Source organism: Acomys minous, assembly GCF_964271855.1.
Source record: "Acomys minous genome assembly, chromosome: 16".
Classification (NCBI taxonomy): Eukaryota; Metazoa; Chordata; class Mammalia; order Rodentia; family Muridae; genus Acomys; species Acomys minous.
This window is the reverse complement of record NC_140498.1, coordinates 48121937-48145478: the sequence shown is the minus strand read 5'-3', so window position 1 is coordinate 48145478 and position 23542 is coordinate 48121937. Positions and strand designations below refer to the sequence as shown.

The window sequence follows — 23542 nt, the reverse complement described above, 5'->3', positions numbered from 1 at the left end:
ATGCCTATGCTATAATGTGGAGAGTACAAAGCTAAGAGGAGAAGCCAGGCACAAAAGCTCACACAAGCTGTTCTATTCCGTTCTCTAGCGTCCCCAGTCGACCAGTCCAGGGACTTAGGGCTGAGCGGGGGAGGCATGGCTGCATGCTGGGTGACAGTCTCATGTTAGGGTTGTTGTAGCACTGGGGTCGTGGTAACGGATATATAGTGTCTGAACATAATGACGTTAGGAGCAAATTTAATTTTATTCATATTTTACCACAATAAAGAATCTTTCCCTGAAAATAACTGTGTGTGTGTGTTATGGATGTGTGCACATCTGTGTGTGGACCCACTCGCCGGTGTGTGTCCACTCATGTACTGGCCAGAGGTCACTATCAGCTGTCTTCCTCCCTCAGTCTCCATCTTGTTTTCCAAGACAGGCTTTTCGTCAACGTGGAGTTCCCCGTTTTGGCTAGACTGGCTGGCCAGGAAGCCCCCAGGATCTGGCCATCTCCTCCCCGTTGCATGACATGGGGTGGGGAGGTAACAGGCGCACCTGGCCACCCCGGACTTCGTATGTGGCTCTGGACTCACTCCTCGTGCGTCACAGCTCCCTGGCAACAGACGGCTCTTGGACCGGTCCCTTTTCCCTTCCATCTCTCTCCTTTCTCCTGTTCTTTTCTCTCCATCTCTCTGTGTCTGTCACTTTCTCTGGGTCTCTCAGTCTCTGTTGGTCTCTGTCTCTCTCCCTCTCTCTGTCACACACACACACACACACACACACACACACACACACACACTACAGGATCTGTCGTGTTTAGGTCAGCTCTCTGTCACCAAGCTAGACCTCCAACCCAGATGGCTCTGTGGTTACAAAGGAAAAAGCAAGTGAGCATGGCAGCTCACCAGCTGACCAGCTGGCCCCACCAACCATGGGACAGACAGACACTCTGTGTGTGCTGGTGGCATTCCTGCTAAGAAAAGAGCCTGCACTAAATTGTGGGCGTGGTAACAGTCTTAGCTGTCAGCCTGTTGAGATCTGGAGTCGCTGGGGAGGCAGGCCCGTGTCGGACTGTCTTGACTACGTTAACTGAGGCGGGAAGACATGCACTCTGGGTGGCACCATTCCCTAGGAAGGCTCCTCGGCAGCACCGAGAAGAAAGCGAGCTGAGGACAGGAACCCATCCCTCTCGGTTTCTTTGCTCACACCCTGAGTGCCGTGGGAAGGCCTGTCTTTGACAAGTGTGCTATAGTGCTTGGGTTTCCCCTTGCAGTTGCTTCCTGGTCTATATTATTCATATGGTCCTATCAGAGTTCTTAAAAATTACCCAGAAATCCCAGGGGCTGAACATCCAGTCTTGTCAATCATAATCTCAGTCCAAGGTGTCAGGCTTCCGTGTCACCTAGTTGCACAGCCTCACGCTAAATGCAAGGGGTTCTGGGAAGTGTTGTCTTCCTGTGAGATCAGAGAAGAAAATGAAATCAAAACTTGTCTGCCATACATCAGAGGTACACTTCAGGAGCCAAAACGGTTCAAATGTACCTGCCAGCTGATCTCAGTGGCACAGAACTTTAGTCCCAGCACCTGGGAGGCAGAGGCAGGTGGATCTCTGTGAGTTCCAGGCTAGCCTGGTCTACCTAGTGAGTACCAGGCCAGTCAGTACTACACAATGAGTCCCTGTCTCAAAACAAAAAGCATAACAACAACAACAACAACAACAACAACAACAACAACAACAACAAAACCCACCCAAAATTGACATGGGTTCATGTAAGATGTGGGATGTGTAGGTGTGCATGCCACAACACACATGTGGAGGTCCGAGGACAACTTTGTGCTGTCGGTTCTTTCTGTCCACCTGTAAGAAGGTTCCAGAGATTGACCTCAAGGCATCAGGCTTACATTGCTCATGTGACAATGCGCATGGGCTCTGCTTTTGAGACAGGGTTTCACTCAGGCTGGCCTGTTGGCCTCTAACTCTCCATGGTGCTGAATACTTGGAATTCTAATTCTCCTTCCTCCATTTCCCCAGTGCTGGGACCACAGGCATATGACTCCATGCCTGTACAGTGTGTGTGTGTGTGGGGGGATCGAACCCAGGGCCTCATGTGTGCTAAGCAAGAGCTCTCCAAGTTGAGCTACTGTTCCAGCTGAATTAGAGAAAGATTTTAATTGGTCTTCACCCCCCTGCTGCACTGAGATCCAGCATTGCAGAGCCCTCCTGACTTTGGTATGGTGAACGCTCCAGACAGGAAGGTGGGAAGAGCTGTCCTCCATTTCTCAGGTCCTGTTAAAAGTTGTTGATTTGAGTCTGTCTTGTCGTTGCCAGGTTTGGATTTGTCTCTCCCGCCTGCTTTGGCTCCTCCTTCCTCTCTGGACTTCCCAGCTGCCCCGGTGGCCTTCACTGCCCTGTGAACATGTTGGTGATTCTTGCCTTCATCATCCTCTTCCACATCGTCTCTGCGGCGCTGTTGTTCATTTCCACTATCGACAATGTATGTTCCTCTTCCCCCCGCCCACCACCTAGGAGTCATGGGGCCCGGGAGACCATAGATCAGGGTGGAGAGTGGAGGGTGTGATCATGACCTGGGAGTGTCCCCTCTGCTGAGGCATCTCTCCAGCCCAGGCCTGGGTGCTCTCATCCTGGGATGAGGTCCCACAAGACAGGGTTAGTGGATGTGATGGGCACCTCCCAGAAGCCCCTGCAGGTGAGCTCAGCCCCTCCCAGAAGCCCCTGCGGGTGAGCTCAGCTCTGCTGAAGTTCTCAGCCTCCACACTATTGTCATTTGGAGCTAGATAATTCTCCTTTCTTTCCATTAAATATTTTTTATTTTATTCTTTAAATTTATTTATTTTATTTTATCTATATGGGTATTTTGCCTGCATGCTTTTGTGTATAACACCTGTGCATGCCTGGTGCCCAAAGAGGTCAGAAGGGACCTTGGTCCCTGAAACAAGAGTTACAGATGGTTGTGAACCACCATGTGGCTGCTGGGAATTGGACCTGGGTCCTCTACAAAAGCAGCAAATGCTCTTAACCACTGAACCATCTCTCCAGCTCCTGTTTTACTTTTTTTGTTGTTGTTGTTTGTTTGTTTGTTTTTCAAGACAGGGTTTCTCTGTGTAGCCCTGGCTGCCGTCCTGGACTTGCTTTGTAGACCAGGCTAGCCTCAAACTCACAGCGATCTGCCTATCTCTGCCTCCCGAGTGCTGGGATTAAAGGTGTGCGCCACCACGCCCGGCTCCCTCCCCCTGTGTCTTCTTACTAGCCAGACACTCATGTTACTAGCCAGACACCGTGCTAGTAGCTCACTTAGTGGATGACAGGCCTCTGACGTGTGAGTTGTTCCTTCAGAGTCTGGCTGGCAGCTGTATTATTAGCAAGAGATTATTTGATACCCTCTTGGCCCAGGCAGGAAGTGATGCTTCTGACAGAGATCTGGTCCTCGCCAAAGGCCAGCTTCATCTGATCTTTGCGAACTACAGAGACCATTAAGGGGAAGAAAATTCCTCAGAAGTCCAAGTCAGTTGGCAATCTCTAGGAATGTGTGTGTGTGTGTGTGTGTGTGTGTGTGTGTGTGTGTCTGTGTCTGTGTGTGTCTGTGTGGTGCATGTCTGTGTCTGGTATGTGTCTTTGGTGTGTGTGTGTGTCTGGTGTGGGGGGGTATGTGTGTGTCTATCTGGTATTTGTGTGCATGTATCTATCTGGTGTGTGTGTGTGTGTGTCTATCTGTGTGTATGTGTGTCTGGTGTGTGTCTGTCTAGTGTGGTGTGGTATGATGTGTGTGTGTGTGTCTATCTGGTATATGTGTATCTATCTTGTGTGTGTGGTGTATGGTGTGTGTGTTTTTCTCTGGTATGTGTGTGTCTATTTGGTGTGTGTGTATGTGTGTGTCTGGGGTGTGTGGTTGTGTGAGAGAGAGATGTGTATCTATGTATGTCTGATGTGTGTGTGTTTACGTGTGTGCGTGTGCAAATTTTAGATTGGCTGGCTGGGCTGAGTGGTCCAACAGCAGCCGTCTCATAGTGGAGAGGTCAAGAACCCATGGCTGCTGAGACCTCAGCAGCTCAGTCTGTCCCTGAAGTTGGAGGCTCCTGCAGGGCTGCTTGTATTCAGTCCATAGTGAATGGCCACAGACACTGCATTCCTGTGTCAGCAAAGGCTGGAGGCAGTGATGGACACTCTTGCTCAGGAAGACAAGGGCTTGCACACACACCACACACATACACATACACACATGCACACACACGTACACACGTGCCCACTTCACACACCAGACATGAACACACACATGCACACACGCATACACACGTGTACACACACAGTGCACACACACATACACACATGCACACTATACACACCAGACACACACACACACACACACACACACACACACACACACACACACACAAACTATACTGCCTTTCTCCAACTTCCTCCCATCCAGGCCACCAGTTTATTGGGTAGATAGTGCTGCCCATGTTCAGGGCAAGTCTTATTTTCTTCCATGACTCTCCCATGCCATCCCTCTTTGGAAACACCCTCAAGACACACAGAGGTGTGATTAGCCTCTCCTGGTCATGTTTGCCTAACCAAGTGGGCAGCCACAGTCACACATCCCAATAGCTGAAGTGTACTGCGCACATGGCTCTCAGTGCTGCCTGCATAGCCACCTCCTAATTAGTCACCACGGTGGTAACGTTACTTATTACACCTGTCACTCCAGTGACCCCCTCCCCAATTGGCAGTATTCACCCCCTTGTGTGTATCATCTTGGGTTATCTGGGAGGTAGGGGCTTGCCTCTGATGGTTCCCAGGAGAAGAGACTGAACCTACAGTCAGTCCTGGCCCTTGCCAGAGTCTACACTGTTGGTTTTTTGTTTGTTTGTTTGTTTGGTTGGTTTTTTGAGACAGGGTTTCTCTGTGTAACCTTGGCTGTCCTGGACTCACTTTGTAGACCAGGCTGGCCTCGAACTCACAGAGATCTGCTTGCCTCTGCCTCCCAAGTGCTGGGATTAAAGGAGTGCACCACCATGCCTAGCTGGGTCTACACTGTTTTCTAGGTAGAGCCAGGAGCTGAACCATCCCACAGGCTTCTGGTTCTAGATTCTTCTAGGGGACACAAGGAGTTCACTTTCTAGAGGGTCTTGCTGAGCTTCTGAGTGGACCGGGCAGTGGTCACATAGATGTGTTGGTTTGAAGTATTTGGAGCTGACGAGGAAAGGACCCACAATGTGTGTGTGTGTGTGGGAAACCTGGGAGTGAAGTTTCTTCTAGAGTTTCTGTTTGTTTTTTTCCTGCAGCTGGTCCTTTGGGATCCCAGAGGTCCCAGGCTTACTGGAAGGGTTGGACGGGCACCAGGGCAGGGATGTGCTCCCACACGCAGGTGTGCACTAACTGCGAGGTTGGGTAGAGGTGTGCCGGCCAGCCAGTCAGCCACTGGGTAGGATGCACTTGAAATTGTGCTTGCCCTTGTGGCTGGATATGAAGTAGGAGCCCCGGGGACAGTTACGGATTCAGTGGGTGGGCAGGAGGTGTCCAGCCTTTAAGAAACAGGAAACAGAGGGCAGGCTGACAAGGGAAGGGGCTGAGACAGAAATGTACGGGAAAATGACAGACGGCACGGGGCTGGGGCAGAGAATCTCCTCTCCGTTTGTCACAGGATGTCTCCCTCTTAATTTTCATTTTAATTTTTTGTTGTTTGGATACCTTAAATTTTTAAACATTTGCTTATGGGTTTTCATTCCTTTTTAGGGGCTCGGGGAGGCGTGAGCCATCTCACCAGCCAATGGATACTTCTTTAAATTAGTTTTTAGGTATCCCACAGAGTAATAGTTTTAACCGTGGCATCTTCATACATGAGTGCAGTACCTTCTGCTTCCCACCTCTTCTAGGTCCTGCCTCTTCCAGGTTCCGATCCCATGGCCTATGAACACGCGCGCGCGCACACACACACACACACACACACACACACACACACACACACATCCTGAGTCCAGTTCTCCATATACGAGAAATACCAAGCCAGGTGTGGTGGCGCACACTTTTAAACCCAGCACTCAGGAGGCAGAGGCAAGTGGATCGCTGTGAGTTCGAGGCCAGCCTGGTCTACAAAGCAAGTTCCGGGCAGCCAAGGCTACACAGAGAAACCCTGTCTTAAAAAACAAAAAACAAGACAGAGAGAGAGAGAGAGAGAGAGAGAGAGAGAGAGAGAGAGAGAGAGAGAGAAATACCAGTGTTTGTCTTCCTGAACCTGGTGTGTTTGCCCATCTTTCTCCAAATGTTAGGATGTTATTTTTTTCTTGTGGCAGCATAAAATTCCACTGTGTACGTGTGCCACAGTCATCAGACAGATGTCTAGGCTGCTTCCATTTCCTGGCTACTATGACAGGCTGTCCCCTTGATGTCATCTTTTCTTCTACACCTGGCCCCTTGCTGTTCCTGTAGAACTGGCCTCCATTTACCCTGGCCCCCGTTCACTCGCTATGTTTCTCCCATGGGTCCTGAGAGCCTGAGCCACCTCAGGTCCTTCTGAAGACCTGCAGCCTGGCACCCCGGGGCACTTGGTAGAGACCCAGAACTGATCTCAGGCCGCTTGACTCAAAAAAGTCCCCAGGGGACCCACTTGTGGTCTGTCCCTAGAGAAGCAGTGAGCCCTGCGGAGGGCCCACACCGACTCCTCGACCCAACCCTGCAGGACTCAGGCTCTGCGTCCTTAACCAGCAGCTTCCGTTCCCTCTGCAGGCCTGGTGGGTGGGAGATGGCTTCTCAGCGGACATCTGGAGAGTGTGCACCAACACCACAAACTGTACAGAGATTAACGACATGAGTGGCCCTGAGGCTGAGCAGTATGAAGGTGAGTGTGGGAGGGTGGGTGGGACTTTAGCATCCCTGCCTCTCTCCTCCCTACTGAGCTGCAGAGCAGACCCAGCCAGGTCCGTTCAGCAGGCCTAGGTTGGTCTGCTTGCTCTCTGTCCTGTATGTTGTGCCGATGCGAGCCCCAGGAATAGCCAGCCACGGAGGTAAACAGTGTCAGCCAGGACAGCTTGCTGTGCCCAGAGGCAGGGTTTTGGGGCCTCTGCTGTTGGTGTTCTACACCCTCCATGTGGGATTATGTCCATATGATTGTTCTTTAAATCACAGAGTCAGTGAACTACCATCTAAATCCAGCCCAAGACCTGTTTTGGTATGGCCTAGGAGCTAAGAATGGTTTTGACATCTTAAAAGTTGTGAAAAAAACAAAATCCCCCAAACAAAACACCTCCCCCCTAAAAAAAAAAAAACAATAACAGCAGCAACAAAAAACAAACAAACAAAACAATAAAGCAAAACAAAAAACACCAAAAAAACCAAAAAAACAAAACCAACAACCAACAACAACAAAAACCCAAAAACAAAGAAGTGTGACCAGAAGCCTAAAGTATTGATTGCCTGACTCTTTCCTGGGGTAGGGGTGGAGGAAAGTCTGCCCACTCTGACTTCTTCCACATGTAAGCTTATCTGCGCTATACCATCAGTGGTAACCTGGTGTCATGGGTCATGAAAGAGGAGGAAATGCTAGGCTAAGGGCCAGAGACCCTCAGTGAAGGCTGACCCAACTGGCCCCCTCTGTCTCTGTCCCCTAGAGGCCATGGCACTGGAGGAGTCAGTTCTCTGTCTCCTGTGTGGGTCCCAGGGCGCTAACTCTGGTTGTCCAACACAGTGGCAGATGCCTTAGCCAGAGCCCACCCTCTTCCTGCTTCTTTGTGCTAAACAAAAACAAAATATAAGCAACCCAAATGTAGTTGTAGCGGCCCCTCTAGATCTGCAGGGCTGGTTCTGAAACCCCCAGGAGGATCCCAAAGGATGCACACGCTTACTTGGAGCACATGAACACCTTCCTCCATACAACGCCGAACACAGTCTCTGCATGTCAATCCATTTGTGTGGATCCGGTATGGAACATGGCAAATTCAAAGTTTTCTTTCTGGAGCTTTCCGGGTTCTCTATTCAATGAATACACCTAAGACATGGTTGGTGAGTCCAAGAAGGCAGAAGTGGTGCCTATGAAGGACTTTCTTAGCTGATGGTTGTGAGGTGCTGACCCTACAAGTGAGCCGCTTCCTGAAGCCTGCAGGAACACCCAAACCACAACAAGGTCACAGCCTTCCCCCTGACTGACTTTCTGTTTTTGATGTCCCTGCTGGGCTCTACCTACACTGACATCATGGGCCACCCGTGGCCCACTCTGCGACTCAATGCCAAGAACCCCTCTCCTAAAAGCACACAGCCATTACATTTGCCTCATTGCAGGATATTAATCACCTGGGGTACTTGCTCAAACTATGGATTCTTGGCACCTACCCCAGAGTAGTGTCAGCCAGGTGGGGAATTTACATTTTAAACCAGCCATCCTAGGTGGCTCCTTGTTACATTTAATAAGTAATGTTCAAAGCCACAGAGTCACAACCTTGGCCCATTTGAAATTCCCCTGGAGACTCTAGAAGCCCCCAGTCGGTGTTCTCAATGCCTGGTGTTCCGGATCGTTTTGTCTTAGGGAAGTCTGGTAGCATTTTTCAGAATAGAGCTATCATTTACAGACCTAAAAACACATGCTTCAGCCGGGCATGGTGGCTCATGCCTTTAATCCCAGCACTCAGGAGGCAGAGGCAGGTGGATCGCTGCGAGTTCGAGGCCAGCTTGGTCTACAAAAGTGAGTCCAAGACAGTCAAGGCTACACAGAGAAACCCTGTCTTGAAAAAAACAAAAACAAAAAACCCCCACATGCTTCTTAAGGACTCCTTGGCTTGACAGTGGGGTTTGACAGTTGTATATATTCCTAGCAAACCACAACTGCACACTGCACACTAACTAGAGGACATCCGTAACACCCTTGTGTCCTTGGGCCCATTTCCCTCGATCCTGCCCAGGAAACCCTGTCCCTATGAAACTGTTTCTCGCCTCTCCCAATGGCTTGTTTTCACCTGTTCTTGGACTTTGAGGAATGGGGTTAGGTGATGTGTTTGTGCTAGAGGGTATGTTTGCTCACCATAAAGAATTAGGAAGTATATGTAGGCAGAACACTGTATACATGATAATAAATAAATCTTTTAAAAAGAAGAAGAAGAAGAATTAGGAAGCGGGCCAGGTGTTCTCTGAGGGACCCAGATGTGTAGCCAGAATGCAACCAAGACCTGCTCCTGTAAATCGAGCCGTTACAAGCGATGCTCCCTCCAGCTAGTTTCAGGCAAACTAAGAAGCGACAGGTTGAGCCCCGGGTGTTGTGATTTTAAAAGTCTCTGAGCTTCACGGGTAGGAGCCGTGTGCAACCTGGAGCAGGAAGAAGTCACAGTAATGGGCAGTGGCTCCATCTTCTGGTCAAGTTGGCATTTTGGTCAAGTGCCTAGCTGGGAAGACTCTAACAGCCACACCGGCCAGGCGCGTCCAATCTGTGGCCCAAGGAGGACAATAGTGACAAATGGGGCCCAACACAAAGCTGGAAACTTAATTTGAGACGTGAGCTTTACCTTGATTGTGCAGATCTCAGTGTGAAGTTTCTAGGCCGCAATGTTGTGTTATAATGCCCCAAGGCTGCGCTGGCATGCCTGGCTGTAGCGGGTGCTCTCTGTGAAGCCTTGGTCTTCAGCCATGCCTTCGCCCCCTCCCCACAGGCTACTCCGTCATGCAGGCCGTGCAGGCCACCATGATCCTCTCCACCATCCTCTGCTGCGCCTCCTTCCTCATTTTCCTGCTCCAGCTCTTCCGCCTCAAGCAGGGAGAGAGGTTCGTGCTGACTGCCATCATCCAGCTCCTGTCATGTGAGTGAAACCGGAAGCCGTCCGACCTGCCTGTCCATATAAAGGAAAAAGTCAGGAACTCAAATCTTAAATCATACGTCAGTCAGATAGGCTGCCAGTCTGGGGAGCCAGGGCAAAGCCCGCCTTCCGGATCCTTTTCTTGGATCCTTGTTGTGGGGAGCAGAGCAAGCGATAAAATCAGTCCCAAGCTCAGATGTGCCCTTCTGGTCAGGTAGCTCTTGTCTCTGAGACTTCCCCTTTCCATGATGCTCAGCTCTCCTGCAGACACCACGGCCACCAAGTCTTGCATTCCTTCTCCGTCACCACTTCGGATGGCACGTTGATTTAAGGTTAGCTTGGAACAAATAGACCAGTAGCAGGGAACACACATCCTGCGAAAGGAAGCTCTTCTTATGAGGCTTATGCGGTGCCCCTGCATTGTGCCTGCTCAGAAGGACAAGGGGAGGGAATCTGGGGAGCACTCAGAAAGGAGAAGCTGGCCACACGCTAGGGATGGTGGGATTTGGATTTAGTTAGGGGGAAAGGGAAGGTCTCCCCAAAGCATGAAGCTTGAGCTTGGGTCTGGGAGGAGAGCAGCAACTCCAGTATACAATGTGCCGTCTGGGTACAGAGTGGAAGCAACGGTGTGCTAGGCAGAAGTCCTAGGATGAAGACCCCAGAGCTGTGAGGGCCGGGATGTGGAGGGGCCAGACCAAATGGGCTCTCCTAAGCCATGGAAAGGACCTGAGGTCTGTATCCTAAGCTAGCGGGGAGCCGTTAACGGTTAGGCTAGTTCCAGACTACGGCATGGTCTTCCGTATGCCTGAACCCTGGCTTTGTTCCTGGCAGGTCTGTGTGCCATGATCGGGGCTTCCATTTATACAGACCGGCGCCAAGACCTTCACCAACAGAACTACCACATCTACTACCTATTGCAAAACGGCAGCTACGGCTACTCTTTCATTCTGGCCTGGGTCTCTTTTGCCTTCACCTTCGTCAGTGGCCTCATGTACATGATCCTAAGGAAGCGCAAATAGGTTTCAGAAGCCCAGCCGCTCTCCCCACAGTATGGCGGCATCCACATTCACATAACCATTTTGTATATAATCATTTTTTTGTGGTTTTTCTAGCAAACATATTGTTTCCTTTAAAAGTGTTTATAAAAGAAGAAGAAGAAGAAAAGAAGAAGAAGAAGAAGAAGAAGAAGAAGAAGAAGAAGAAGAAGAAGAAGAAGAGAGACAGAAAGAGGAGTTTCTGCACTCTTGGGAACACAGACCAGACCATGAAAGCTGGCATTCAGAATGCCTGCCCACCAAAGGTCTCAGCAAGATCCAGCAATGTGGGAATCATGGGATGCTTTTCACCAGTGGATCTGGGATAGGGTGTGGCCAAAATTAAAGAAAGCCTGTCTTTGGGGGGGGGGCAAAGTCTTTGTAGGTTTCTGCCCTGCCCATCTTCCCCTGCCCACTCCACTCTCACAGCCACAGGTGGGATGATGAGCCGCCCAAATGAAGGGCATCTGGCCTCAGACAGTAACCTTCAGTTCGTGTAAGAGGCAGGCAAAGCCTAGCCCTGGTTTGTCTCTAAGGGACTCAGAGTTCCTCAGCCCCACTGCAGTGAGCTGGGCCATCATCCAAGGTTTCTCATGTTTGCTCATGTATGCCTTAAGGATAGTGATCCTTGACCGAGGTGTCATGTTTAGGCACTGAGTTCCCACAGGTAACTCCTTGGGGCATCTGTTACATGCAGACTCTCAAGTTCATGTCCGTGACCCCCAAAATTCTTCATCAAAGGGATGGGCCTGGGTGTCTGAATTTCTCATAAGCTCCCTGTGATGTGCTTAGATGCATTAAAACTGGGGCTCAGAGTCCCAGAGCCAGAGGAGCAGAGCTACCCTGTAAATGTTCACAGGTTCAGCATGTGGAGATGGTCCCGCTGCCAGTCACATCTTGGCCCCTGGCAGTTCTTGCCGCCTCTTCCACAGCTGCTTATATCTGGCCCACTTGTGCCCCACGCCCAGGCCATAAGCTCACCTGGGAGGTGGGCTGGGCAGCCTCCTCTTGGGAGGTCTCTCTTTTTCTTCCTGCTCTTCTTTCTAATGTGGGTGCTTCCATTAGGCCTCCATTTCTGGAGTCTCAGAAGATCCGTCTTCCATCCATTCATCCATCCATCCATTGTCCAACATGAATGGGTCTTGCCACGTGCCAGGTGTAAGAGGATAACGCTCAAAGCAATTCCTTACAAGAGTCACAGGCTGGTGAAGAGCACACACCAGAAACCAATTAGAAAAAAACTACCAACCAGGACAGAGCAGCAGGAATCCCAGCGGATTCAAAACCTCCCCGGGAGGGGGAGCCCACTGTCTGCCTGCCTGCTCTTAAGTGCCTTGAGGTATCTAGACCGCTCTAAACAGAGTTCCATTCAGCTCCAGCAGATGCTGTTCACTGTGTGGTGCCCTCTGGGTTTTACCAGAGAATACTTCAGAGCCATGGCTCTTAAGATGGGCATCGAAGGAGAAGCGAGCTGCACTCCAGTCAGTTCCGAGGATATCCTGAAACAGGAGGCCATGGGGAGGTGGTCAGTAGCGCTGGAGGAGCGATGTGTCATACCTAAGAGCCAGGAACTCTACGATGGCCACCTTTGTCCTGTGGTACCCTTCCCCATTATTGAGCATCAAGTTGGGGAGGTGAATCTGGGATAAAGTGTGTATATTTGTGTTGTTTAAACACCATGTGAGCTTCTGTGTGCGTGAGGGGCGGGGTCGGGCCTAGTGGAGCTGGGTGGGGTGTGCGTCTGAGTGGTTTTAGGGACACAACTGACACCACCTCAGTACATTATTGGCGTCCCTCCCTCCCTCTCTTTCTTTTCTCCCTTCCATTGAAGAGACTGCCAAGGTGACATGTGGCAGAGACAGGACAAATAACCACCTCTTGCCTTGATGGAGAGCTTTCCATAGCTCGCTGCTGGGTGGATCATAGGGTTGGCTCAAAATGTCTCGTGAGGCCCAAGGAAGGAAGCCAGTCTGAAGTGTCCCCTACACCACCCCCCTTTTATGCTTTCCTGTAATAGTTGTTTAAGAATTGTTCCGATAGTCACGATGGAAGCAAACAGACCACCTCAGAGCCTGAGGCATGAGAGCCCGACCTGAGCCAGCACGAATGCCCACCTCAGAAATCCCAGGGCTGCAGAAGTGTCCCTGTCGAGTGCGATGGGACAGTCCCGTGGTTTGTCTTGGCTGCTCACCACTGTGGCCAGCGGTCAGTGCCACATCCATGAGACGTGAGAGGTGCCTCTCTCCTGCTCTGTGCCCTGCATTTGAGATGCTATAGAGAGGTGAGGGTGTGAGGGAGAACAGACCTACCCTTCTCCTATGTAGGACTCTCAATCGGTGCTTATCACTAGTTACCAAAGAGCAACAGAGTCAGCTGGGATATCCAAAAAGCAAATATTAGGACCAAACCTGTCACTGTATTTAAAGGAACTTTAGTTTGCACATCTTACAACATTTTTATAAAGTACTGTAATTCATTGGGTGGGGCATATGACAGAGACAGACTAACCCATGTTTGTCATTTGCATTAAAATTATTTTTGAGTCTCTGTTTAAAGAATCCAGATTGTGTTTGTGTGTTTATGGTGCTGGATGCAAGGGAAGCAACATGCTTCCTGTTTCTTCCTACCTTCTGCCAAAGGCTGTGGGCCTGCATAGACCCAAGCAAATAGGCTGACATTCTAGAATGTTCCTTATTAGCTCAAGCTAGATGTGGACAAACTGAATGTGGACCTACTATGCCCAAATGTAGACTCACTTCAAACAGCCACCTCCCTCCCCAGCTGCTGTATCATAAACACACTCACCTGGGGCTTGTCACTTACCACACACAGCAAAGCTGAGTTTTGTCTACCAAAAGCAGAGGTAACAGGGAAGTGCTATGGAAAATTAATGTTGATTCTTGCTTGAGAAAACACGTGTGATTTCAGGCAGTTAGATACTGTTGGCTACTTAACATTCCTTTAGAGTGGTCTTGCTTCTGTTTTCCATAACCCATAAGTGTACATGAAAAACTGTACGACCAAATTCTCCAAAGCCACCGTTTCTCAACATCCCCCATGGTGGTAGCACCTAGAGTCAGACACCGTGGTGGCAGGGAGCTGTGGGAGGTCCCATCAGGACGGTGATGCTCATACCTCACAGGCCTGCCATCCCAGTCCCAGTGCTCGGGAGGAGGTGGAGTCACCATCAAGAGCTGCCTGGGAAACTTGGTGAGACCCACTGTAAAAATATAAAATAAGAAGAGGGCTGGAGGGGTAGCTCAGAGACGAGGCCTTGCCTGGCATACAAGGCGCTGGGTTCCTGCCTCAGGGAGGGGGAGGGATAACATAAACTTTAGGGCAAGCAGCCAGTGTTGGTTTCTCATCACTGCCAACCCCTCCCCCCCCCCTTTCCATCATGGCTGGGTGTAGCGACTGCTCACACCTGTCCATAAGATCTTGGTGTTCGTTGGGTGTGGGTGGTTGAATACTCTCTAAAAACTCTTGGTGTTCACATGAGATCCTTTCTCAAAAACAACTTAGTGATCTTGGAGCAAATGGTCCCACGTGTTCATTTGTTCCTTCCCTGCTTTTTTTTTTTTAAACATAGATTGCTGGAATCAAACTTAGATCTTTGGCTTAGCAAGGCAAGCAAGCACTTTGTCTCCCAAGGTGTAGGCACAGCCCAAATTGAGTTCTTTTTGTTTGTTTGTTTGAGAAAGGCAAAAGCCAATATGGACACAAAGACTAAAACATATTGGTGGGAGAGCCAGCAATGGCCGCAGCCCTCTGAAGATGGCCGCAGCAGCAAAGACCCTCCCCACCCCATCCCCCATTGAGAAACTTCTGCGACGAAGCTTGGGGGTTACTCCTTGATGCAAACCTGCTTCCACCAGAACACAACCATGTGCTGACTTCTCTTTATCTCAGCTGGCAGGGAGTTGCTCCTTTTTCTCCCCTTGTAGAGTATTGCTACACTGAGATAACTTGATAGTTTGTGTTTGGATTCCAACTTAGCATTTACCAAGCAGTGGCTCTACTTATCTGTAGGTTCCACATCCGTGTGCCCTGGTTTCAGTCACTCCAGTAAAAGAAATTGTGTGTGTGTGTGTGTGTGTGTGTGTGTGTGCTGTGTGCTGCTTGTTAGTGTGGGTAGGTACACCTGCCTCTGTGTGTGTGTGTGTGTGTGTGTGTGTGTGTGTAAGCCACAGGTGGGTGTCACGGTGTCTTTCCTCGATTGCTCTCCACTCCTTTTTTTGTTTTATTTATTTATTTATTTATTTATTTTAAAGTTGGTTAAGAATGCACACTGCTTTTGCAGAGAACCTGTGTATAGTTCCTCGCATCCACATGGTGACTCACTGTCTGTAGTTCCGGTTCCTGGGGCTCTGGCACCCTCTTCTGGTCTCCGTGGTCATCGTATACACAACTGGTGCTCAGACATACATACACGCAAAAAAAAAAAATCTATACTCGTAAAAAATATTTTTTTAAGTGCTCTGGATGTAAGCACACTTGTCTCTCTCTCTCTCTCTCTCTCTCTCTCTCTCTCTCTCTCTCTCTCTCTCTCTCACACACACACACACACACACACCATGGTTTTTTTTTTACAAAGGACATGCACATTTGCTCTCTTCAAGTCCCCTGGCTGCTGGATCCCAGCAGGGAAGGCTGTGCATTTGGGTTTCGATGTTTGACTTGCCTATTGTCACCAGACGCTTTCAAGGGAAGGCTCTGCCTTTGGTGCAAACATCTTTGATGCCATTTTGAGTGCACATGTGTGAGGAGTGTTTTGTGCGATCTTCTCGGGTGAGTTTTCTTGTAGGTGATTCACGCAGCCCCTACAGGCAGAGGTCTTGGGCTCAGCACAGTGATGCTGAGGGTGGAGAATTCTCTGGTGTGGGCTGTGCCAGGGACTGTCACACTCCCCTCAGCATCTGTGGCCTCCAGCATGACCCCAGGACACTCTCCTCAAACATGGTGTCACATCTTCAGACACTGCTAAATGTCCCCTGTGAGGAGCTGGGGCACAGTTGTCCTGCATGGCTTCTGCAACGAGGTTTGATATGTGCCAGGCATGGTGGCACACTTCTTTAATCCCAGCAGCTGGGAGGCAGAGGCAGGTGGATTGCTGTGAGTTCGAGGCCAGCCTGGTCTACAGAGTGAGTCCAGGACAGCCAAGGCTACACAGAGAAACCCTGTCTTGAAAAATAAAAATAAATAAATAAATAAATAAATAAAAATGTTTATTTTTTATGTATACGTGTGTGTTTATATGTGTTCATTAGTCTGTGCAGAGGCCAGAAGAAGGTGTTGGATCTCTGGGACCTGGAGTTACAGGTGGCTGTTGAGCTGCATGATGCTGGTTCTGGGACTCAAACCCAGGTCCTCCGTAAGAGCAAGTGCTCTTAACTGCTGAGCCATTTCCTTTCCTATGCATCCACGGATGCAGCTCCCATGGTGCTCATGGGAGACCAGGAACAGGATGGGATCTTAACAGGCTTCCTGAAGGCAGCAGCGTCCTCACCACTGACAGATAAGACAGAACTGGGGAGTGTAGGATGGGTGGGTGGACAGATGCTGGGACTGAGGCGCTGCCTTGGGAATGAGGAAGACTTCCAGCAGCATTTGCTGCCAACTCACAGTAGACTCCACACCTTAGAGAGGCCTGGTCTGCAGGCTGCATCCATGCCTGATCGTCAGCTGATGTAGTCGCCACCAGAGTCCCCATAGAGTCAGCCTGCAAGCTTGATTTGTGACACAGATACAGGGAGGCAGCAGGCCAGAAAGGCGAGTGGCAAGCATTTTTTTTTTTCTGGGCACTCTGTAATTAAAAGGCTCTTCATGATTTGCTGGCTGAAAATAAGTTCTGTGAGACTGGCACTGTGGTGCAAGCCCATAATCCCGGCATCCTGGAAGGCAGAGGCAGGGGGATCTCTGTGTGTTCCAGGCCAACCTGGTCTACAAATTGAGTCCAAGACTACACAGAAAAACCTTGTCTCAAAAAACAAAACAAACAAACAAAAAACAAAAAGAAAGGAAGGAAAAAAGAAAAGAAAAGAAAAAGAAAGCCAGGTGTAGTGGCACACGCCTTTAATCCCAGCACTCGGGAGGCAGAGGCAGGTGGATCGCTGTGAGTTCGAGGCCAGCCTGGTCTACAAAAGTGAGTCCAGGACAGCCTAGGATACATAGAGAAACCCTGTCTCAAAAAACCAAAAAAAAAAAACCAAAAAAAAAAAAAAAAAAAAAAAAAGAAAAAGAAAAAGAAAAAGAAAAAAAAAGAAAAAAAAAAGTTCAGACACTGTATCCAGACATATAGAAGATGCAACCCGGTTGTGGTGGCGCACGCCTTTAATCCCAGCACTCAGAAGGCAGAGACAGGTAGATCATTCGAGGCCAGCCTGGTCTACAAAGCAAGTCCAGGACAGCCAAGGCTAACACGCAGAGATCCTGTCTTGGAAAGAAAAGAAGAAGAAGAAGAAGAAGAAGAAGAAGAAGAAGAAGAAGAAGAAGAAGAAGAAGATGCAGATCCTCGGGCCAAGCCCCAGGCTTCTTATTCGAGAGCCTTGGGGCTGGGACCCTGGCATCTGCTGCCTTATCAAGCCTACCTGAAGGATAACGATGGATTGAAGCCCTGAATATTTTGCAGGTTTCAAAGCTCTAATTAAGGGGATAGTTAGGACCCAGGGCACCTGAATTTGCCTCCTTCTCAGTCAGCCCCTTCTTTTCCTTTCTGAGGACAATAGATTGTGTCCTGAGAAGCTTTGAATATGTATGTGCAATTGCGTGTACACATACACACAAATATATGGCATGGAATGGAAAGGGACTATGTCAGGGAAGGAGGGGGCATAGGAGGGGGCAGGGAACAAAGAGAGTAATGTGCGAAAAGAGAGTAAACAGCTTTTTTCCTCATAATATGTATATATATTATGATAGCAGAAAATAAAATAAAAGTATGATGACTTAAATGGTGGTGTGGTGATATACTAACAATTGGGAGGCAGAGGGAAGGATCAGGTGATCCAGGTCAGGCAGGTGAGATGGCTCAGCAGGTAAAGGTGCCAGCTACCAAGCCTGACAAGGTGAGCTCAACACCTGGACCCCACATGGTGGAAGGGCAGAATTAACTGCTGCAGTTGTCCTCTGGTCTTCTCAGAAACATATTACACACACACACACACACACACACACACACACACACACACACACTCGAGCATGCATACAATGTTTTTTAAAAAGAAGTTCATGGTCATCCTTAGCTATGTGTTGAGGTAGAAGCCAGCCTAGACTCCACAAGATTATCTCAACATACATAGTCATAGAAAAAAAAAGAAACTAAATAAACATAATGCCTTGGTTTAATATTGTGAAGCCAAAAACACTTTTTAAACACAAAGCTCACGTCCTAAGTTTAGAAATTTAAAAACTACATACTAATACCAATTCCCTGGTCCCTGCTTTTGGACCACCCCCTGCTTTGAGTCTCTGTCAGGTCCTGTAACATGCTCTGAGGCCCTGTGTGCTGTGTTCTTTCCATAATTATTCTTCTTGCTTCATCTCTGGACCTCTGAACAGCCCAAAAGCTTTGTTCTCGTACCCAGGTCTGCTGCCAAGTTCTGACACCTCCCTCCATTTGTTTGGCTGGTTTGATTTTTTTTTTTTTTTTGAGACAGGGTATCCTGGGCTCCATCTCTGTGTGGCCAAGGCTGACCCTGAACGCTACTTCCCAAGTGCTGCATTACATGTATGTACTATTGTACATGGACTTGTCTGGTTTCTCTCTGGGAAAGGGGAAATGGAATATGAGAAACATTTTGTGTATTTTTTTTTTCATCTAAGGCATTGAACCCAGTGAGGGCTCACATGTCCACAACCTCCTTCTCCTTTGTGACAATTAGCCACCCTGTCAGATTGTAAGGTTGAGGTGAGATGAAATCACCACGTCTGCCAAGGATAAACGACAGATGCCATCTTAGCTTGGTGTGCTGCTCAGTAGCCATGTTGACTGTGCACTTTTTACAAGAACAAGTCGCCTTGCCAAGTTACTTTTGCTTTGTTCTTGTGTCCCTTTGTGTGCCAGCAAGATTATTCTTTCCCAACAATTTGAGGGCTCTCTTAGATTCTCTTCTTTTTTCTTTCTTTTTCTTTTTTCTTTTTCTTCTTCTTTTTTTTTTTTTTTTTTTTTTTTTTTTTTGGTTTTTTGAGACAGGGTTTCTCTGTGTAGCCTTGGCTGTCCTAGACTCACTTTGTAGACCAGGCTGGCTTTGAACTCACAGCAATCCACCTGCCTCTGCCTCCCATGTGCTGGGATTAAAGGCGTGCGCCACCACGCCCAGCTCCTCTCTTAGATTCTCAAGTCCACCTTGGGGGTGTTCAGATCTGCTCCCTTGGGGGAGGAACACCCAACTGTTGCTGTGGTGACCACCCTTGATCTTGGGTGAATGATACTCTTTTGGATCAGTGAAAACCTAGGACAGAAAGTTTCTCAGCAAATCAGGGACAGGCAAAGAAAATGCCAAGGCAACCAGACCAAGGTAGGGGGCACAAAGAATGCCAAAGCTCTTGTTGGCTGGTCCAAGAGGCTGAATGAGAGAGAGTAAATGAGACAAGTCTGCATGCAGTGGAGTCCACAACTGTCAGTGACATGAGCGCTCTAGGATTGCTGGGAGGTGCCTGACACTGAACACGGCCATAAAGGAGCTCGTTGGAAATGGACAAAGCATTTGAAATCAGAAACCAGGAGGTTGACTGTTATCGGAGTGTGAGACGCTGAACCCCTGATAGCGCTCATGAAGCCAGGCAGGGAAAGAATTTGGGAGGGGCACAGGGAAGAGCTCTAAAGAAACAGACTCCCCAAGTTGGGAGTGCAGGCAACTCATCTAGCTGGCCCAGAGGCTCCCTCACCCCACTCAATACTCACAGGTCCATCTGGTCTCAGCCCAACTCACTTTGTAGACCAGGCTGGCCTTGAACTCACAGCAATCCACCTGCCTCTGCCTCTCGAGTGCTGGGATTAAAGGCGTGAGCCACCATCACCCGGCAGGTCATCATTCTTGACCTTGAATGGCACCAAGGTCACCTTCTCCTTCTAAGCCACATGCCTATACCTTATCTACTGTCTCCTATATCCACTGGGACTTATGCCTTTGTGTGTGGGGGTGGGTGGGATTATGGGCTCATTTTATCATGGAGCTGAGCTCACCATAAGGAAAAAGTAGCCATACTGCATTGTCACTGTACAAGAATGGCCACAGAAACTACTTGAGCATCAATCTCAGTGAGATATTGATGGCTATTGAGTAAACACACACTCCAAGACAAGGCTGATTGCACTCAGGGCCACAGAAAGGACCAACTGTGGCACAGTCTGTTTCTGAGGCAGGCCTTTTATAAGAAAAACTGTAACAAGTGGAGAGGAAGGGGAAGGCAGCATCACATCATTTTGACCAGCTAAACACAAGAATTGGTTTAATCCAAGTACACTGTATGCAGGTAGCTAGAAAAAGCATTTTAAGCTTATTGGCTAGCATATAAGCTTGGGGACTTTCCAGTTCCCCACCATTCCCAAAGAAAGAAACATTGCAGGGTATTGTGGTTTTGTTTATGTAATTTCACCTTATGATCAAAATGGAGAGTAAAAAACGCTAAAGATGAAAGCAGGTGTTACAGAAGAGCTACAGTTTTAAGCAGGTTGCAACAGTCATCATTTTGGCAGGGTAACCTTATCAAGGTAGAGCTGGCCCTGTCACTTGGTTAGTGACCATGGGTAGTGATGTCATCAAGATGGTAATGACTTCACTGCCATCTTGGTTGTGGCAACCAAAATGGTGGCCCTCATAAGACTTCCTGGTACCCCTGAGCCCCAGGGGCCACCATACCCTAGAATTTCCTGCACTACAGGCGTACGGCCATACCTTCTAGTCCTCTTTTTCCTTTCTTTGTGGTTTTCAATTTGCTCGATGTCTAGTGGGATCATGGAATGGGAGGCTCAGAAGCAACTTTAACTTGTGCTGGTAGGTTTTGGTTTTTCCTTTTTTTTTTTTTTTTAAAATTTTTTTTTTTCCGAGACAAGGTCTCTCTGTTAGCCTTGTCTGTCCTAGACTCATTTTGTAGACCAGGCCGGCCTTGATCTCACAGAGATCTACCTGCTTCTGCCTCCCAAGTGCTGGGATTAAAGGTGTGTGCCACCACGCCCGGCTTCTTTTAAATTTGACATATTGTTTTACATGATATATTTCCTGGTTTCTAGAGGGGACTTAGGAGTTTTAACAGCCCATGTGCCTCCAAACCTAGCCAGGCCTCAGAGGGAGCTGACACTACAATGCAGAGAGCTCCTGTGAATTTGCAGCAGCCCAGGGAGAAGCTGGGACAGTACGATCCCAGCAGGTGCCCAAAGGACAGATGGCCAGGTGCTAGGCAAGCCGCCACTAGGGGGCAGCTAGGAGAGCTGGAGGCAAAGACAGGCTCTCCATTGCGATGAGCCGGCTGGAGGTGCCGTTATGCCGTTATGCCGGGCCTTCATGCCTGCTTGTCTGCATGCATTTCCAGTGCTGGCTTTCACTAACTAGGTTAAATCACTCCCCCCCCACCCTGCACCCCTAGACTCCTTTACTCCCTGTTATCTACTTCTCTTCTGCCTACTGAGCCCTGGGTACCCTGGCTTTTGATTTTGCTTTTAAAGATTTATTAATATTGTTGTTGTTGTTGTTAAATATTTCATGTGTGCGTGTGTGTGTGTGTGTGTGTGTGTGTGTGTGTGTGTGTGTGTGTGTGTGTGTGTTTACCACAAAGGACAGGGGCATAGTTGTATCCTCTGGAGCCGGAGTTACAGTCAGTTGGGAGCTGCCTCACCTGGGTGCTGAGAGTTGAATTCAAGACCCAAAATCACAGCTTCATGGGCACCCCTTTCATGCCACCCCTTTCCTGGAGTTCTTTTAATTCTGGCTTATTAATTTCAAGGGGTTCCTTAGCTGCGTTCTGTTGGATGCTGTAAACATCAATGTGCTGACGTCCTGCCGTGTGTCTGCTGCTTCTCTTTAGCTGCCTCTCATACTCTTTCAAAACTGGGTTAGTCAGGGACAAGACCGGTGCAACACACAACTTCTCCGTCACATGCCTTTAAAGGGACGGCACTGATAGGATATATACTTCTCCCTCACATCTCCTTCCAGGTGCCAGTCAGAGAATTGCTTTCCTTTTTACAATGGGCTTTCATACAAACAAAACCAGCAGTGCACTCTGGGGTTGCTCCTTGGAGGAGCACCATCACATAGCGAGCTGCCTGAATACTTACGGGTCATTAACCCCTAATGGCAGTTACCTCTTGTGGGGAGTGATCTTTTAAAATGTAAAAGGAGAAAGTGGGAGAAACATTTTTTATTAATTTATTAATTTATTCATATTACATCTCAATTGTTAGCCCTTCCCTTGTTTCCTCCTATTCCTCCCTCCCTCCCACTTCCCCCCTTCTCCCCTCCCCTATGTCTGTGATTGAGGGAGACCTCCTCCCCCTATATATGCTCTTAGAGTATCGAGTCTCTTCTTGGTAACTTGCTATCCTTCCTCTGAGTGCCGCCAGGCCTCCCCATCCAGGGGATGTGGTCAGAAAAGGGGCACCAGAGTTCGTGTGAGAGTCAGATCTCACTCTCCACTCACTGGTGGAGAATATCCTGTTCATCGGCTAGGTCTTGGTAGGGATTCGAAGTTTACTGCCTATATTCTCCTTGGCTGGTGCCTTAGTTTGAGGAGGACCCTAGGACCCAGATCTGCCTATCATAAAGTTCTTCTTGTAGGTTTCCAGGACCCTGTGGGTCCTACTATTTCCCCATTCTTCCATGCTACTTTCACCTAAAGTCTCAATAGGATGTCCTTTCCTCTAACCCACTTTCATGGTAAGTAAAGTTTTTCATGTGACATATCCCTTGGACTAGTATCTTGATATAAGTGAATATATACCTTTTGTCTCTTTTTGCTTCTGGGTGAAACCACTCATTATGGTAATTTCTAGATCAATCTATTTGTCCACAAATTTCAGGAATTCCTTGTTTTTAATAGCTGAATAGTATTCCATAGTGTAAATGTACCACAGTTTCTTAGTCCATTCTTCTACTGAGGGACATTTAGGCTGTTTCCATGTTCTGGCTATTATGTATAAAGCCGCTATGAACATGGTTGAGCATATATCCCTGTTGTGTGGTAGAGCATTTTCTGGGTATATTCCAAGGAGTGGGATAGCTAGGTCTTGAGGAAGCCCTATTCCCATTTTTCTGAGAAAGCGCCAGATAGATTCCCAAAGTGGTTGTACTAGTTTGCATTCCCACCAGCAATGAAGGAGTGTTCCTCTCTCTCCACATCCTCGCCAACATGTGGTGTCACTTGAGTTTTTGATCTTAGCCATTCTGATGGGTGTAAGATGGAATCTCAGTGTCGTTTTGATTTGCATTTCTCTGATGACTAACAAGGATGAGCATTTCTTTAAGTCTTTCTCAGCCATTTGATATTCCTCTGTTGAGAATTCTCTGTTTAGTTCCATGCCCCATTTCGCAATTGGGTTGTTTGGTTGGTAGTGTTTAATTTCTTGAGTTCTTTATATATTTTGGATTTTAGACCTTTGTCAGATGAAGGGTTGGTGAAGATCTTTTCCCAGTCTGTAGGCTGTCGCTTTGTTCTACTGACAGTGTCTCCTGCCTTACAGAAGCTTCTCAGCCTCATGAGATCCCATTTATTAATTGTTGACATTAAGGCCTGGG

General features: G+C 48.5%; 1 protein-coding gene across 1 annotated transcript in view; it reads left to right on the top strand.

The window, feature by feature from the left end:
- The window catches only part of EMP2 (epithelial membrane protein 2), a 34279-nt gene extending 20910 nt beyond the window's left edge, over positions 1 to 13369 (top strand). The window contains exons 2-5 of the mRNA XM_084760993.1: positions 2312 to 2477; positions 6728 to 6839; positions 9634 to 9780; positions 10609 to 13369. Of these exons, the coding sequence (XP_084617119.1) occupies positions 2400 to 2477; positions 6728 to 6839; positions 9634 to 9780; positions 10609 to 10796 (525 nt within the window). The 5' untranslated portion in view covers positions 2312 to 2399 and the 3' untranslated portion in view covers positions 10797 to 13369. The remainder of the gene's footprint in view (positions 1 to 2311; positions 2478 to 6727; positions 6840 to 9633; positions 9781 to 10608) is intronic.
- The last annotated feature ends 10173 nt before the right edge of the window (positions 13370 to 23542 follow it).